Source organism: Parus major, chromosome 3 (genome assembly GCF_001522545.3).
Source record: "Parus major isolate Abel chromosome 3, Parus_major1.1, whole genome shotgun sequence".
Taxonomy (NCBI): domain Eukaryota; kingdom Metazoa; phylum Chordata; class Aves; order Passeriformes; family Paridae; genus Parus; species Parus major.
In genome coordinates, this window is record NC_031770.1 from 68,942,390 (window position 1) to 68,957,567 (window position 15,178).

The 15,178-nt window shown below is 44.7% G+C and overlaps 1 protein-coding gene across 2 annotated transcripts in view; it reads right to left on the reverse strand.

Moving 5' to 3' along the window:
- Nucleotides 1-1,948: 1,948 nt before the first annotated feature.
- The window catches only part of NR2E1 (nuclear receptor subfamily 2 group E member 1), an 18,277-nt gene continuing 5,047 nt past the window's right edge, over nt 1,949-15,178 (reverse strand). Inside the window, exons 2-9 of one of the 2 annotated variants that reach the window (XM_033512845.1) lie at nt 14,137-14,282; nt 13,323-13,410; nt 12,801-13,036; nt 11,345-11,491; nt 6,511-6,607; nt 5,976-6,125; nt 5,600-5,705; nt 1,949-3,229 (exon numbers count right to left, since the gene is read on the reverse strand). In XM_033512845.1, coding sequence (XP_033368736.1) covers nt 3,067-3,229; nt 5,600-5,705; nt 5,976-6,125; nt 6,511-6,607; nt 11,345-11,491; nt 12,801-13,036; nt 13,323-13,410; nt 14,137-14,282 — 1,133 coding nt within the window. In that variant the 3' untranslated portion in view covers nt 1,949-3,066. Of the gene's footprint in view, nt 3,230-5,599; nt 5,706-5,975; nt 6,126-6,510; nt 6,608-11,344; nt 11,492-12,800; nt 13,037-13,322; nt 13,411-14,136; nt 15,066-15,178 lie in introns of those variants that run through there. The other variant, XM_015622810.3, reaches the window with a different exon arrangement.

The window sequence follows — 15,178 nt, forward strand, 5'->3', positions numbered from 1 at the left end:
ACCCCTAAAGGTTGAGTTATTCTTGAAAAGGGGGGAAGATTTAGTGTGTTGAGGTTTTATTATGTAGGTTTACATACAGAGTAAGTTGTTATTTTTCTTTTTTCAAATGTTATTTTCTGAGAGAAGCTTCTTTCAGAAATCAAAGTAAATGCCACATCTTAAACTTGAAAGATGATGACACAATCAATATCATTTGCTATGAAAAAAACCAAAATATTTAAGCTGAAGAGGGAAAAGCTGCATGCTTGATGTCAAAGTATTCCTGTTTCCAAAGTGAGGACTTTGGAGCATTAGTCTCTTAGAATGACAGGGTGTTTGTATAGCACTCTGGGATCTCACCTGGCCTTCAGTCCTTCAAGGCTAGCTAGAGACCCTAATTCTAGTGTAGTGTTCTTGGTTGTGCTTCAGTGCAATGTGCAGTAGTGGGAGCAAGACACAGTCTGAGATTAGCTGTGCCTAAACCGTAGGGATCTGGGCACTGTTCCCAGTGAGTGTGCTCTGCAGCTGGGCCAGGTCTTGCAGGTAAGAGGAAGAGATATGGGTGTGGTCCCATTGCCCTGCCTGCTTTGCCAGTATGCTCTGTTTTGTCCTCTAGCCTGGGTGATGTAGGGACTGGGACTACAGCAAACTGCAGGGTGTGATTGCCCTGTTGCCTAGCAGGGTGGATGCAGTTCGTGTTTATTGCTGCTCTGGGACAGCAGCATGGATCTTACTGAAATGAATGTTCTGTGATGGATTCTGTGCAGCACTGGGTTCTACTTCTATAGCTCATAAAATGAATTGCCACAAAGTGGAGAGCCACAATTAATTTTTCTGTCCTATCAGGCTCTTTTTAGTGTAAAGAGCAGAAAATGATTACAGTTGCAGGAAGAATGTTGCTTTCTTTCTAAGAATGTGCTGTGCCCTGTAATAAGTGCCTTTTTAAGTGCTCCAAGCTAGTTTGTATGGAAGATACTTTGAGGTCTCATAGCCTGTGACTCATGTTGTGTATTTAGGGTCTGTCTGTCTTGGAAAAGATAGAATGTGAGACCCAGCAGACTGCAGATGGAAGAGAGCTGGGGTTAAAACTTTGACCTCTGAAACATATGAGATTTTTGAGCTTGGAAGTCAACAGAGCTAGGATTTCACTTGTGACCTGTATTCTTTGACACTGCAAACCAATAAGCCACCATTACACACAGTATATTTCCACCTGTCATTTTAGCATGCATGGTTCTTCAGTTACTCATTGCCATGTGAACAATACATTTCCCTCCTACTATTGCCAAATTGTTATGTTGACTTGGAGTTGTTTCCCTCTTTCTTTGGTGTGATTAGGCAGTTAGACACATTAATATAACCTCAGTCTTTTTTAATTGAAGCAGTGCTTTTGTGCTCATCACCTTTTGTTAGCTGCACAGTTCACCGACATTAAAAATTGTAATAACATACAACGGAAGGCACAAACTGGGGTAGACCTCTGATGCACTTGGTGTTGCATCCTAGCAAAGGCTACATGTCACCTTCTTGAGAAAGAAACCTTGCAGCTGGTATTTATTTGGGTTACAGAAAATAGCTGTATGCAGGATGTCACAAGGCAGGATCACCTAAGCTACTCCTTTAATGTTTGTCTAACCTGTTTTTAAGAACCTCTGATGATGGAAACTCCACAGGATCTAGGGCAATCCATTTTAGTAAAGAATTTTTCTATTCCCTGTTAAGTTGGGGACAGTGGAAGAAGCTGATTAAGGACAACGGTTAAAAGAACAGTGGAAAGTAATTTAAATTCAATATATTTTTATTCTTTGTAAATACAATGAGTACAACTTTTTAACTTCACAAATCGGTTAATCCACTTTGTACAGGAAAAGTTTTACTCATTCTATGATAGTTCAAGTGCTGATCTTTCTCAGTGCTAGTTTCTAATAACAAATCAAATTTTGAAAAGTACAGCAGCTATCTTTAAATGTTTTTTTTCTACATTTTTCATACATCAAATAAGCAGCTTATAACGTGTTCTTGTGTGTGAGAGGGTGTAGGCGAACAAGGCTTCAAAATTAGAACCTGGAGATTTCTAAAAAGGCATTGGAGACTTTTGGAAATAGTTAGCATTGTATCAGTCAACAGCCTTTATTTCTTTGAAATAAAATTCCTTCCATGGATTTTTTTTATAGTCATTTCATTTCTCTGCACATTTAATCGACAAAGAGTTTGGCCACCGTTGCCTTTGGTTTCAGCACTGTGCCAACGGGACAGCCAGCAGATCACTGAAGCGGTCATCTCCATTGTATTTGGTTTTGCTGTTTTAGTCTTCCTTTCTTGTGTCGTCTCTTTTCAGGTGTGTGTGTGTGTGTGTGTGTGTGTGTGTGTGAGTGTATGTCTGTGTGTGTGGAAGAAGAAGGAGGGAAGGTCGGGGAGGAAATGTATAAAGCTCTTCTGTCTTTGAGATGTTAACCGAACAAATTGTGGTGACATCTGCGTCAAAGATCACCAGTTCATTTTGTAGGAAGAATGGAGCTGCCGTCATAAGCTACCTTTTAATCAGTTCTGAAGGCCACTTCATGATGTATTATAGCAGAAGCAATGTTTTGGTAACTTGATCTCAAATGTTGCCTATCATATTAAAAACACTTTCCCAACATAGGCTACTTTTAAAACAATTCTGAAGGCCACCACATCTTGTGTTACAACAGAAGCCAAGTTTGGTCACCCGGTTCCAAATACTGAACAACCTAAAGTACCTTCTTTCACATTTTGTCTCAGATCTGCCAGTTAAATGAGAGAATAGCAGAGTCTTTGTTAACTATGACTGGCATATGAATTGCCTCCATCCTGTAGTAACAGGAATAGCAGCCAAATTCCAACCACTTTCACTTTTTCTATAGAACAAAGCATTCTCTCCATGATCTAAATCACTCTGTTCAGAGCAGCAGAATCATATCTACTGGGGTATTTTTTTGTCAATGAGTTTAAGGACTAAACATTCCCAGGCTTATGCTTCCTGTAGATTTTGTTAGTTGAGGCTTATTCTCCATAGATAGAAGTTCTTCTCAGACTGTCCATCCTGATTGTTTATTTTAAGGTAATTTATATGTCACTGGATTTGTACATATCTGAAAGCAGTCTTGTGATTGGTACATTCCCAATGGTCTTTTTGAAAAACACTTCTTCTATTGTAGATGGACTAATTGAACGTAAAGCTGGTAAAAGCAATAGAAGTTTTCCAAAACGACAGGGTTGCGTGGGGTACCTGGGAGACAGAGAGAAAAATAATTTCGTTGAAATTTTAAAGTATTTTTTCAAAGGAAGAACTTTATTTTATAGAAAAAGACCAATATTTGCTGAATTGCACAGGTGGTACTACCTGTGTGTCCAGGCTGGAGACAAATTTGGGAGGAAACCCCATAACCTCTACCTAAGGGCAGTCTGCAAGGTCTAGAATGACTCAGAATCTAGTGGGATACTCGTGTCCCCCCAGGACACTGTGCCAAAACCCTGTGTTTTGTACTAGTGTGAGCAAGAAGGTTGACTCTAAGGAAAACTTTCTGGGGCAGTCAGCAGAATATAGGACAAGGTTTCTGAGTTTTGTTTAGCTCCTTTGTTCATTCCCCTAGAGCAGTAGCAATACAAAAACTGGACCTGCTCTGATGTGTCCCTCACACAGCAATGTTCTCAGTGCAGTTCAGGGAAGAGCTTGACTTGCAGTAACTACCCTGTTTTTTGAAGTACAGCATAAGACTAGCTGGATTGTCATGGTAATCACTTTACCCCCTTGTGGTTACCAGATATACTGAATACCAATTGACATTTGTAAGGAAAGTTTTTGTTAAAGAAGCTGTGTTTTTCCCCAGGTAATGTGTTTGTGTATGGAATGTTTTCCATCCTTTCTCCCAGCTTTCGAAGCCAGAACAGCATAGGATGTGTATTTCTAGCTGTGCTTATGCTGTCTTTATAACAGTGATTCTCAAACTTCTGCTTACAGAAGTTTCCTCCCTAAATCTTTTATCCCTAAAGAAAAGTATAGTGTTTGTAGAAACATGCTGCTTCTCCAGATTGCCCTCCCTTGTATCGTGTTGAGAGTGACTCCACTGGGATCAAAGGGGTGATACTGCAGTGACATTGGCAGTAGGGTAAATTCAAGCCTAAGGATAAAACACACAAGCTGAAAGCCCTCTCTCAATGGAGTCTGAGTCAGTGGACTGCACTTTTCCTTTGTAAGGAATTGTTTACAAAGGGTATTGTTTACAGTATACAACAGCTAGCACAGTATCTAAATACTTCCAGCAACACAGAAATGCTGTGGAAATGTTGTTCTCTTGGAAGGGAAGCTGTGGCTATGTATTCTTCCCTGGCTTCTCTCTTCAACAGGCCCTGTCTCACTTAAGGACTCCAGAGAGCAATCCTCATGGAAAAGGCCTTCCTTAAGAACAGGAAGAGACTGCTATGCAGCAGTTACTCTTTTCTCTGAAGCAGACATAACTGGATGGAATTTGCATTTTTACTTCCATCCCCAGTGCAGGCTGTTCCCTGTAGACTAATAGAAGTGCTTCAGAGACTGCTGCCATTTAATCTCTGATACTGATAGGACTTCTGCCTGACAGGCAATCAAAGCTTCAGAGGGAAAAAATGGTATAAAAGTTCCTCTTCCACTGCTCCATCTCTGTTTCAGTCTCATGGACCTCCACTGCAACTAAAGGACTTCGCTCAGGCACCACAGTGGGATTCACAAGTTCATTTGAACCTGAGCACAAACTCTAGGCAGCATCTTGGAAGAGCCACTTAAGTTCCTTATGTCCTGATTTCTGTATCTGTGAAATGAAGGAGATTATATGCGAACTGGAGATTCACATAGTGGGTGAAAGGCGCTCATACTGCTCTGAGACGCAATTTTTTGAGCATCACTTTTAGTGGTATTTGATTGAATAAAATGTAGAGGAAAATTTAGGCCTCTGAGCCAAAAAGTATTGCACAGCTGGTATCATTTCCCAGAGGAGGAGCTTTCCTTTTAACACTTTTCTATTTGTTTAAAAACACTGAGGTGCTAGAGCACACCCAAAGAGGAGCAACAAAGCTGGTAAGAGTCTAGAGCAACAGCCAAGGGAGTTGAGGTTATTCCGTCTGAAGAAAAAGAGGGCAGGGGGAGGCTTTATCACTCTCTACCTGAAATGAAATTGTAGTGACGTGGGTTTTGGTCCCTGCTCCCAGTCACAAGCAATAAGACAAGAGGAAATGGCCTCAAGTTGCACCAACAGAGATTTAGTTTGAATATTAGGAAAAATATCTTTCCCAAAAAGGTTGTCAAGCATTGGAACAGGCTGCACAGGGAAGTGGTGGAGTCATCATCCCTGGAGGTATTTAAAACACATGTAGATGTGGCACTTGGGAACATGATTTAATGATGGACTTGACAGAGTTAATGGTTGAACTGGATGATTTTGAGGATCCTTTCCAGCATTTTCTGTGGTTCTATTTCATCAGGAAATGCCAAATCCCAGCAGGCTGACAGCCAATCTATAGTCTCCATAGCAGCCTGGTCCCCACTTCAGTCTGTGCAAATGCCACCTTCCGTGCAAAGAAGGCCCTACACCTGCCAGAAGCATTGACAGAAGACACCACTGACCTGGTATGAATGTAGCTGTTCAGGGTGAGCTGGGCTTCGTCTTGAAGGGCTGCTATGGCAGCAGCATTTCGGAAACTCCTCAGTTCAGAACCACTGTGTGTGGGCACTGGAAAGCAGATCAGTTACTAGTTCAGCTTGACTCTTGGGTGGATCAAAACAGTTCAGCTAGTGCTATCAATGGAAATTAAATGTTCCCATTAGTTCCCCAGCACTCCACTGTCAGCCCTTTCAAAATGCAGCAGTGACTATTGGAATTCAATGTTGGAAAACCTACTGGGAGATACAAAGCTATGCCTGGTTTAAAACATCATTTTCACTTTAAAGCAGCAGTCTCATAGTTATCAGCCCAGACAAACGAGAGATCCTTTCTGCTTACCAGCTTTAAAAGTGACAATGCATTTGAGACAGGCAAATTCAGTAGCATCTAGCCGAAGTTGTCTAAATCTAGCCACAACCTCCTGTAAAGCCTGTATTTCTGAAATAATTTTATTCAGCTTCTGAGAATCTGTATTGTCACCGTTCATGCCTGAAACAGAAACAGATGAAATAAATAATATTAAAGGCATTTGCTTTATTTTATATTGATTTCTGACAAAATCCTCTGTATCAATGTCCTCTCTATTGTCACACTTGTCTATCTGGTTCCATGTAAACTGACTATATTGTATGAAAGTTAATATAAAATCTTCTCTTGGATGATAACAAACACAGTAATTTGCATTTAAATGACAATTCAAGCAGTCATGAATACAACAAAACAACATTATTTGCATTTAAATATAGATTTATAAATGACAGGTATGCTCTATTGTTCAGTAGGAATTTGTTATTCTTTACATGTTGTTCTTTTTTCAGTAATGTATTTTTATGGTAATTTTTGTAACAAAGTCATTAAATTGTGCAATTCTTACCAGATACAGCCAGTAGAGTGTTAGCATCAACTGGAATGGCCCATTGTGCTATTCCTAGAACAAACAGTTCTCTCCAAGCATCTTCCAAAAGCATCAGCTGTCATACAATAGATGTACAATATAACATAGTGTATAATTTATAGATTTATAAACAATTTAAATATGTAAATTTCTGTTATTTTAAAAACTACTTTAAATGCCTGTCATGGTATTTCCCCCACAGCATTCATTAACTCTTCTCTTAGCCTTTTGAGAAGGTGTCTAGAAATAAGTCTATGCATTGTAGAAAAACACTGAGGGTTGGCTCGCTGTGCACCGTGTTGTGGACCAAAAGGGAAGAGAAAGAGAGTGAGAACTCTTTTTCCCAGAGCATTTGCTCACAACATGAGCACACTTGCTTTCTCAGCATGGTATGGGTTCTCTTCTCCTCCCCCTCAGCACTTATGCAGCTGTTCTAAGACAGGTTGGATGAGTGCTTTCTGCTTGCTTTCTGGGAATTACACTCCTTTCCATCAGGAAGGGAGAATTTTGTGAAAAAAAGCCTGGATAACATCCTGCATCGGTGTAGGGAGCAGTGCTTTAGAGCACACATCCATCTTATAACCCCTTTCTTACTAAGCCAGTCTCTAGATCTGTCAATCTAGATCTAGATATGGACACACGAACAATTTCTCAGTGTCACATACATGTTTTTCTGCTCTTTTGCTTAAAATCACTCAGAAATTCCAGGCACTAAGAGCTGTTTCCTTTCAGAGATGCAAATATCCAGGCACCTACACTGACAGCATTGCTAGTTCTCTGCAGCTTTTGCACATTGCTTGGCTGTATGGAGGATGTGTTTTTCTCTGTTTTCTCTGAGGCAATGCTTGTGATTTCCCTCAAGAGGCAGTGGTGCATCTGAAGAGGAGACAAGACTTCTGGAAATGCAGATTGTCAAAGCCAGAACAGACATCTATACATCTAGATTGTTAGCCCAGACCAACTCTTAAGAGAGGTTTGGAGGACCTCTGGTTCAGCTGAAGTTCATAGCCAAAAGGGATGTGGTGGTGTGTACATGTTGCTGGGACCTTGTGCCACACAATAGGGTGGGAGAGGTTTGAAGGGGTGAGAGCTGTAGTGGGTTCAGAAGGTATCTTCCAGCAGCAGCTCCATGCAGTAAAAGCAGATTGCCCAAAACTCAAGCAGAAAAAAAATGAAGCCACCAAACCAAACCCCAAAACCTGCAATCATTAGTATTGCTATGGTCCCTGAAACTGTCAGCAGCTTAGCTTCTTAGGAAAAGAGGAAAGAGGGTATTTTAAGTATGTAAAGAGTCAGTAAAGAAGAACAAAGTAAAAAAAATGCTGTACTAAATGAATAATGACATCCTTGGAATCAGATATGTGAAAACAGTACATGTTACAGAAAGAATCAGTAAAAGCAAATCCTTCATCTCTGTGCAAACTCTTAACAATATTGCTGTTCAGGACGGTACTACCAGTTGCCAGCCACCAGGACATGAACCAATGGACAGAAACTGCACAGGAAATTCTACCTGAATATGAGGAAAAACTTTACTGTGCACCAAGCACTGGAACAGGTTACCCAAAGTGATTGTGTGGAGTCTCCTTCACTGGAGATATTCAAGAACTGCCTGGACATGGTCCTGTGCCATGTGCTCTGGGATGACCCTGCTTGAGCAGGGAGGTTGGACCAGATGTAATCCCTTCCAACCTGACCCCTCCTGTGATTCCATGATTACAAGTTTTAAACCACCTTGTTCCAATCTGAATGGAAGGAAGAATTCTCAGTCTCTGCTCTCAACTTTTCACAGCAGGGTTATGTCCATTTTATGCCTTTCTGCCCTGTGTGCTTTGCAGAATTTCTCTGTAATCGAAGGAAATCGTGACAGGAAGGTACTCGTGTCTCTGCATACAGTTGCTGTTTGAAACATTTACACTGGATTTTACAGTACCAAAACCTGTCCAGATTATTGTCTGAAATGGAGATGGGGAAGGGTTGCTGTGTCTAGAGTGTGGTGCCCATCTCAGCTTTCTTCTGAGAGCAGGTGAATCTACTCTTAAGTTTCCTAACCACTGCAGTCTGCAAACTCAGTCCCTCCTCTAGATAATCCCACCTGATGGATGCACAGGTGTCTGTGTGACATAGGAAATTATTTGCCAGCCTTTCATTTGCTTTTGTAAAACTTTTTTTGTCATTCATTCATGCAGATACAATGGTAATGAATGCTGGTTCCTGGAAGATATCAATTTCATATTTTCTTTCCCACCGAGTCTTTAAAGTTAGAAGACTTTAGAAATAAGAGACTATTCCAATAGCTAACCCTTTCTTCATGCCTATGCATAAGTCTGTAGAACCACCAATTAAAATAATTCATGCTGAAGTCATACTCAGCCCTCCTTCTTCAAAGAATCAACAAACACCAGGCTTTCTGAATAACTGGTTTTGCTTCTTAACCAACCCCATCCTTAGTGTGACCTTTTGCTGGTGACCTGCATTGGGCCAACCTGTCTCACAGATAACGTGGGCAGGTGCAGGCCAGCAGAACTAGAAGCATGACATTTTTTGCTGTGTGGTTTCTGGTTATGATGGGCTTATCTGTATGAATGTAGGGAAGGGACACAGCCTCTGTTTTACCAGAGGTACGCAGTGCAGCAATGCTCAGACTTGTGTTTTATCAGCAAATTGGTTTCTATTTATTTCCCTGCCTTCAAGATAAAACCGCCCCAGAGTCCTGAAATTACAGTGCACTTGCCTTTTCAGAAGAACACCAAAAAAAAAGCAAAATTCAGGAAGAGATTTTAGTCTCTCCTCAGCCAGATGTCAGGGATACCAAAAGAGAAATGCAGACATTTACAGCTGGGCCATTGTCAAATTAAATAAAGCAATAGCAATGTTATAAAAATCAACTGTATGATTATTCATGAAATAAGGTGATTAAAATCAGAATTATTTCTTCTCCAGCTCTCCTAAGTATGACAGAGGAATCATAGCAGAAAGACACAAATCAAAGCTTTTGAGCTGAGCAGCTCTGAGTTTTGAGGAAGCTGACTTGCAATGAGGTACAGCAAGTGAGAGTGATATTAAGGAAAGGCTGAGTTCCTAAAGTTATTCTCTAAGATTAGTCCCTGCTATGAAAGTGAAAGAGGTAGTGGGTCATTTAATGGGAGCACTGTGGTGTCTATGGTAGATAAACAGGCCGTGCTGTTTGAGGCATACTTGGCCACATGCCATGGGGATTTCCCCTGCTCCCACATCCTGCTGCCTCCTCCTCCTCCTCACACTAACAGAGATGATACTGTGGGAAATGCCTCCCTATTATGTCAGCTAAACCCTTTGCCTAGGGAGCCTCCTGTGGATATCGCTGGTCTAGAGATGGACTCAGTCTCCTCCTGTGTGCTGGGGCTGCTGCTGGAGCAGCTCACCTGCTTCTCGTCCCTGGCACTTGAGCCTGTTCCTTTGGTTGCTCGCTGTGACAGACCCAGTGTTCCACAGGACTAGTGGCAGCAGAAGACAGGATTAGAGAGCAGCAGGATGCCACACTGGGATTGTTGCCTTCCTACTGCCATGTGTGACCTTTCAGACCCTGTCCCATCACTCCTCTCACCCTCACTGTGTAGCAGGACTGCAGGTGGAGCTGAGTAGCATTCCTCTTTGTCTAATTTCACAACAAGGATTTCAAAACATAGGTTTGGTACTAGAAAAAGAGCATTTTTATATACCTTAGCTTTATAACACATTGTGACCATCATTATTTACCTTTAGATTGCAAACACTATTGGTTTCCTAGTAAGCTCTTTTCTTTTAGTTCAAAATTCATATTTTTATATCAACTGTAACACTTGTAATGTGCTTCTGGGGAGAGGAACTAGTTTCTCTGACAACTGCTATGTAACATCTATCTATGGCACAGTTTTTCTAGTTACCATTTTGGTAAATTAGCTCAATCATGTCAAAGTATTAGATGGTTTTTTTGATTGGAGCTTTGTGTAGATTTCCACCCTTCCATTTTACAATTATCTGATTACTTTTTTAAAAATTGGTGCATTATACAAAGCACACTGAGTTCTCATCAAGAATCAAGTCATTAAGAAATTGTTTCATCTTGTACGGTTCACCTATGATTTACTTGAGGCAAAGGCAAATTATCATAGAGGAAAACAAAACATATTAGGGAAGATTTTAATTAATGGTAAAAAATATTGAGGGGTGGCCAGATACTGCTTCCACCATATTGATGTAATTGTAAGCCAAGGTGAATAAGGAAAAATGTTGGCTGTGTAAACAGTTGAGAGGAGAAAAGAAGAGGAGGAGTAGGAGAAAGGAAGAGGAGAATGAGGGGACTGGGAGGAGGAGGAGGAAGAACTGGTAGAGAATGAGAAGGAGGAGAACTGGTCTTCAGAAACAACCTCAGTCATATCCTGAGACCTGAACTAAGCATTTCTCATCCAGAAATAGCAAAGTAAGATAGTATTCCCCATTTTATGGAAGGAAAAGTTGTCCTACAAGTAGAAAAGCAGTTTGGGCATGCTACATTTGGTCTGCAGCGTAGTGATTTCTCTTCTAGCACTTGTCCTTCTATAATATTTGTTTTATGTTAGATTTCTTTTTCCTGGGTTGATTTTCACTTGTCTCATGAGATAAAAGTTGGAGGAAAGCCGTTTCTAAATCACTGCCTGGTTTTCAGGGACAGACTGAAACTCTGCACTGAACTTCAGGGCTGCTGAAGTCCATTACGGATTTCAAGGTCTGGAAGTTTGGGACCCAGTGTGAAGTCTGAGCCTTCTTTAACAGGCCGGCCAGGCCGATGCCACTCCTGCTGCCAGTGCCTTACCTGGTCTTGTAAGGACAAGGTGGAGAAGGCTGGGACACTTTTGGCCCACTTGATGCTCATGAACAGAAGTCTGGCTGCTGACTCGCAGACGGATTCAGTGGCCACTTCGTAGAGATACATAGGGGTACCGTTGACTTCATGTGGGTACTAATGTCAAAGAGAAAATAAAGCCAATTCATGCCATGTCACCAAGGCAGCCTGGTCTTCCTCCCCCCTACATTCAGTGTTCCTGCTCATGCCCAATACAGAGTGTGCACTCTCGTGTTCTGCAAGCAGAGGGCATTGCTTGCAGTGGGTTCACTCCAAACTGCTCCTTGCTGCTCATCCATGTGGATGAACTGTACTAGTTCAGAGCAGGAAGTTGAAAGGAGAATGAAATTATTACATCGGGGGGAAAAAGTGTACCAAAATTTTGTGTCATGCTTTACTCTGTTACACAATAGCACAGCTCTTGATAGCAGAGTTAGAAGAATAAAAATTTGATTAACAACATGTAGTTTGTAACCTTTCTTCAGAAGCTGATTTAGCATTCCAGCCCTGCTCAGCAAAGCAGTAAATATTAATTTAGCCTAAACCTTCATCTTGTTCCCTGACTGCAACAGGTTGTTAATAGATGCATAGAGCTAGGCAAAACTATCTAGAGGCTGTGTAGGGTTTGAATGGACTTATGTTTTCAAGTGTGTGCTACATATTCTTGCCAAATAATTTCTGATTCAACATTTTTCAAAATTACCACTTCAAACTGTATGTTGTGACCACGTTTATGATGGGTTCTGCCAAGCTACCTACCAGCTCTGAAAATGCACAACTATTTAAGCACTTTCTTAAGTGCTCAAGAGCTCGTAGGTAGCTTGGCAGAACCCATCATAAATGCTAAACAACATTTTGCAAGTGGGCTAATGAAAAACATAGTCTTGCAGCTAATTCCTGTGCAGTTGAGGCCACAGCAGTGCTTGCACAGGGCTGCTTAGGAAACACCACAGCCAAGAAGTGCAGAGAGCCAGCTTAGCCAAGTGTGGGGTTTGTGTCTGTGGGGACAAGCTGCAGGCTTTGGTCAGTACACAAAGTACTTTCTGAACTATACCACTGTGGAGACTGGCATTTCTCTGAAGAAAACTCATTCACAGGGACTGCATTCCTTGTGAAACAAGGTTTAAAACTGACTTGTGAATGGGCTCCATCCCATTTCTGCATCCATGAAGGTACAAGAATGTATGAGAGACAGCGTTTGTATGGAGCAGGTTATCCTCTGGTCCTGCTGCACACACCTCCAGAAGGCATTGCACCTCACATCCTCACTGCTTTTAGGGATGTAACAAAAGTCCCCACCACAACCCACAAAGTTTCAAGCCTTGCTGTTTGCCGTGTCTACCCCAGAGGAAGGAAGGAGCCGACAGGTTGCAGGCACCTCAGCAGCAAGGTTTGCAGCCCGCCGGGGGCCAGGGCAGTGGCTGACCTTAGGGGTGGGCTGTGCCAGGCCCACCAGAGCCTGTCTCTCCGGGGTGCCGGTGACAGCGGCCAGCTCCAGGCCATGGGGCTCCAGCTGGGAGACGGCGGTGAAGAAGGCGGGTGCCGGCAGGGCGGCAGCGGGGAAGTGCGGGGCTCCGCCGCTCTCCTCCTTGTGCCCGCGGAAGTAGAGAGCCACCTGTTTCCGTATCGTCGACGTCCGGGGGCCCCGCTCGTGCTGCACGGCTGTGGGGCATCAAAGAGAGGCGAGGGGGTCACTTCGGGGATCCGCACTGGGTGCCCCTCACTGCTCGACCGGGCTTTCCTCCCTCGCTGCAATTTTCTGAGGCCAGCCCTGTGCCCCACCCCGCCCGAGAGGTCTGGGGAGAAGTGTCCGAGGGCTGCCGCAGGATGGGAGAGTCATTAGTGGCCGGTCCAAGGAGACACCGGAGTGACACCGCGCTCCTCGGTTCAGAGCAGCTCCCTCCTGCCTCCCGGCCACCCCAGCCCCGGGAGAGGGGGGAGCAGGTACCATCTTTGTTCATGTTGACCTCCAAGCACTTCTTCAGCCGGCAGGCTCGGCACTGGTTCCTGTGCGTCTTGTCCACCGGGCAACCTCCCTGCAACACAGCCAGCCGTCGGGCCGGGGGCAGCAGCGCGCCCACCCCGCCGGCCCCGGGCTCTGGCCCCGCGGAGGGGCGGCCCCTGCGTGCATCCGGCCGGACCGGGCCGGGCCGGGCCAGGTGCTCGGCCCTGGGACAGGGCGGGCCGGGCGGGGCGGGCCGGGGCCGCCTTCAGCACCCGAGACAGCGACGGCGGCGCCGCCCCCTCGGGGCTCCCCGCTACACCGCGCATCCCTCCGCGTTCCCAGGCTCGCATCCCCGCGGGGACGCTCCGGCAATGGGAAGGAGAGCGGCCAGAGCAGGAAGGGGAAAAGCGGGGCTGCCTCCGCCTGGGAGCGGGCACGACACGCCGGCGTGTAAACCCACGGTTGTCCATCGCCTGGCTGTGCTGAGGCTTACCGGGAGGCCGCCCCTCTCTGTCCTCCCATAGCCAGGGGGTGTGCTGGCTGTGCCCCCCCCACGCCCGCATCCTTCCTTCTCCCTGCGTATCTCCCCCATCCTCTCCGGTGGGCTGGGGCTGGGGGAAGTGCCGGGGGGAGGCAGGCTGGGGCACCCAGCGCCCGGCCTCGGGCCGGCACCCCCTGGGAAGGGAGGGTGAGGCTGCGTGGCTGCTGCATCTCGCTGCGGGTGTCTCTCTGCTGGTGGGGAAAGGGCAATGCGGGCCCCTGGGGAAATGCAGGGTAGGGAGTGCAGGCGGCGAGGGGGCTAGGCTGCGGCTGGTACCTGATTTCCTGATTTGCAAACATAGGTCCTATTCCTCCTGATGCTCCGCTTGAAAAATCCCGAGCACCCATCGCAGGCGTAAACCCCATAGTGCTTCCCGGAGCTGCGGTCCCCACACACTTTGCAAGGGATGTCTAAAATGCGACCTGAAAGCAGAGAAGCGAAAGAGGGAGAGAGAGAGCGCTCAGCCATCTGACCTCCGGAGGGATTAGCCCCAGAGCCGCAGTACAAGCAAATAATGAAGTGATTTTATAGCCAACTTTCTTTTCCTTGAGCAAGTGTCAGTTTTCTACAATGAGCATTATTCATGCCCCGCTAAGTTTATTTGGATCTTCTATAATCGCCAAGACCCATTTTGGAAGGGAAGATTACAGCAGCGGGAGCAGCAGTCTTGCCTGCTAGATGTGAGGATGAGGGGGGAGGGGAGGGAATTCGGGGGGTTTGGTGAGGGGGGGATATGTGTTTCCCTCGCTTTCTGTCGCTCGGCGAACAGAAGACAGCGTTTTCCCTGGGCAGGAGAGCATTCAGGAGACCGATGCACATAATAAACCAAACCAAAACAAAATAAAATGACCGGGAAGCCAAGTAACCTCCTCTCCCCACTAGCAACCCTTGCGAAAGGGGGTTGATTTTCGCCGCAGAGAAGGCGTGCTATTTTCTTCTCCCCAAAACCTGCAGCAAAACTTTCTGTCTCCGTTTTGTGCACGGAGGAGTCAGTGGACCTGTGAGCCTGGCGGGCGGGCAGTGCCCCTCCGTCCCGCTCCGCTCCGCCTCGCCCGCAGCCCCCGCTCCGCCGGGCGCTGCTTTCGCACCGGCTTTGACTAGAATTGCAAATGCTCTCAGGGAGATGTAAAAACTCGTACACAGACTATTGAAGCCCGGTTCAAGAAACCCGCCAAAATCCCGCTCAGCTTCTGCCTTTTCTCCGGTTTTTCCTTATTTCTTCTGCTGTCTTTTTCTTTTTCTTTTTCTTTTTCTTTTTCTTTTTCTTTTTCTTTTTCTTTTTCTTTTTCTTTTTCTTTTTCTTTTTCTTTTTCTTTTT